This window comes from Mustela lutreola, chromosome 7, assembly GCF_030435805.1.
Source record: "Mustela lutreola isolate mMusLut2 chromosome 7, mMusLut2.pri, whole genome shotgun sequence".
Taxonomy (NCBI): Eukaryota; Metazoa; Chordata; class Mammalia; order Carnivora; family Mustelidae; genus Mustela; species Mustela lutreola.
Window position 1 is genome coordinate 8,813,926 of NC_081296.1, and position 2,343 is coordinate 8,816,268.

Sequence of the window (2,343 nt, forward strand, 5' to 3'; positions counted from 1 at the left end):
AACTGGATTCCGCCAGGCTGAGGGTGTCCTGGAGGGCATCAGGCTTCCCCTCCTCCAGGTCCGACGGTATGGCAACATGACCAGATTTGGCTAGCTTGTTGGACTGGGGTGGAATAGTTTCCTCATATTGCCTCCTCGGTCCCACCACCACCACCACCACCACCGGGTAAGGCCATGTCCAGGAGCAGAAATGGGTTACTGTTCCTCTCACCTCTAGCAGGGATCAGGGCCCCATTCAGGGTTCCCATCCTACAGATTCTACAGATCTGGTTGCAGCATGCCCCAAGGCTCCCCATTGTACAAACTGGGAACAAATTTGCAAGAAAACGTTAAGAATCTGCACAAGGTCCCAACAGGTGAAGGCAGCCCAGATCTAGGTCCTATACGTCCAGTTCCCTGACTGCGCTTCCATTAACCTCCTGAGCTGGCCCAACACGCCAGGCAGCTCGGGCCACTACGTGCAGGCAAGAGCCCAAGCGGCTGGGCCAGGTGCCCAGTCGAGGACCCAGGTGAGGCCAACCTGGGGCAGCCCTCGGCCCGCACCTTCTGCACCCCCGTTTGTTCAAAGGGTCAGGCCCCGCCCCCTACAGGCCCCGAGCCCGCTTTGAAGTGCTGATGCGGCCTGGAAGGGGCCACTTCACACCTCGGGCTCGGGATAAAGCGGTCGCCGGCCGCCGCCCCGCAGACGCGCCACCGCCGCCATGGCCCAGTCCCTGTGCCCGCCGCTCTCCGAGTCCTGGCTCCTCTCCCCGGGATGGGGCCCCGCTCGGCCTCCGCCGCCCTCCGACAGGGACTGCGGGTGCTCCCCGGCCTCGTCCCCGGACTCCTGGGGCAGCGTCCCGGCCGGCAGCCCGGAGCCGAGCCCCGGGCAGCCCGGCACCCACGCGGGCCCCAGAGCCCGGAGCGCGGGGAGGCGAGGCGCCCGGGGCAGCCGCCTGGGCTCGGGGCAGCGGCAGAGCGCCAGCGAGCGCGAGAAGCTGCGCATGCGCACCCTCGCCCGCGCCCTGCACGAGCTGCGCCGCTTCCTGCCGCCGTCCGTGGCGCCCGCCGGCCAGAGCCTCACCAAGATCGAGACGCTGCGCCTGGCCATCCGCTACATCGGCCACCTGTCGGCCGTGCTGGGCCTCAGCGAGGAGAGCCTGCAGCAGCAGCGGCGGCGACGGCGGCGCAGCGACGCGGCGACCCCTCGGGGCTGCCCGCTCTGCCCCGACGGCGGCCCCGCGCAGGCGCAGACGCAGGTGCAGGCGCAGGTGGCGGCGCGCGCCCCGGCCCTGGGCTCCGCCGCGACGTGGGGGTCCTCGCCCGCCTGTCCCGTAGCACTGGGGGCGCCCGAGCCTCGAGACCCGCCGGTGCTCTACGACAAGGCGGCGTGTCCGGAATCGCAGACAATGGAACTGGACCCCTCGTCTCCGGTGAGTACCTCCTTCCCGCGCGGGACTCCCTCCCGGCGCCGTCGTGGGCGGCGCTACCTGCTATCCGCGAGCCAGGTGCGCAGCTCCCCCTGCGGGGCCACTCACTCCGCGGCACCCCCACCGGCAGCCTGCCTGGTATGCATGCTGTCCCGAGTAGTGTAACTGGTGTGTCCCCCAGCGCTCAAGCGGGTACGGGAGGGAGAGGACACGCCGGGAACAGGGGCCTGTTCCCCGCCAAAGGTCCCCTGAGAGGGGAGCCCCTGGGCGCGGACACCCACACTGGGCAGCCAGCGCGGATGGTAACTGTTTCCTCCCCGCAGCTCTTTCCTGGCGACGTGCTGGCCCTGCTGGAGACCTGGATGCCCCTTTCGCCGCTGGAGTGGCCGCCCGCCTGAATCGTTGAAGTGACTCCCTGTAACTGACACCCTGTCTGTGAGCATCGAGGCCTTCTCAGCCTCGGCACCTTCAAAACGGCCGCTCTCCAGACTCCCTTTCCTGGGAGGGGGCCCCTGTGATACTGGCATACGCGTTCCTGAGAGGGGGAGCCTGTCCCCACCCAGGACGGTCCTCCCCAGCCCTTCCCTCAATGGAAGGACCCGTAGGTAGACCCTGGGAGGCCGGCAGGAGGTGCCTGCCTAGTATGTATTTATTTATTTGTGAATAAACGTGCTGGTGTCCATTGACCGGTTCTTCTTTCTCTACACGGGCACAAAGCTCCCACCCCCTCTCCAAAGAAGAACCTGGAAGAATCAAGAGGGTCCCTTGCCGACTTCAGCCCTCAGGACACACAGGCTCAGGCCCGTTCCTCCTTGCCCCCACCCCTGGCTTAGCATCTCCCATTCCCCAAGTTCAGCCTGGAAGGGGGAGTTGCTGCATATGAGGGTCTGTCCATCTTTTCTTTGAACCTGGTGGGAGTTGGGTAAAACCCAAG

The 2,343-nt window shown here is 66.8% G+C and overlaps 1 protein-coding gene across 1 annotated transcript; it reads left to right on the plus strand.

The window, feature by feature from the left end:
• The first annotated feature begins 651 nt into the window (after window positions 1–651).
• Window positions 652–2,095, plus strand: MESP1 (mesoderm posterior bHLH transcription factor 1). Its single transcript, XM_059179580.1, has 2 exons — window positions 652–1,412; window positions 1,733–2,095. Exons 1-2 carry the CDS (start codon window positions 702–704, stop codon window positions 1,805–1,807), a joined length of 786 nt encoding a protein of 261 aa, XP_059035563.1. The 5' UTR covers window positions 652–701; the 3' UTR covers window positions 1,808–2,095.
• Window positions 2,096–2,343: the final 248 nt, after the last annotated feature.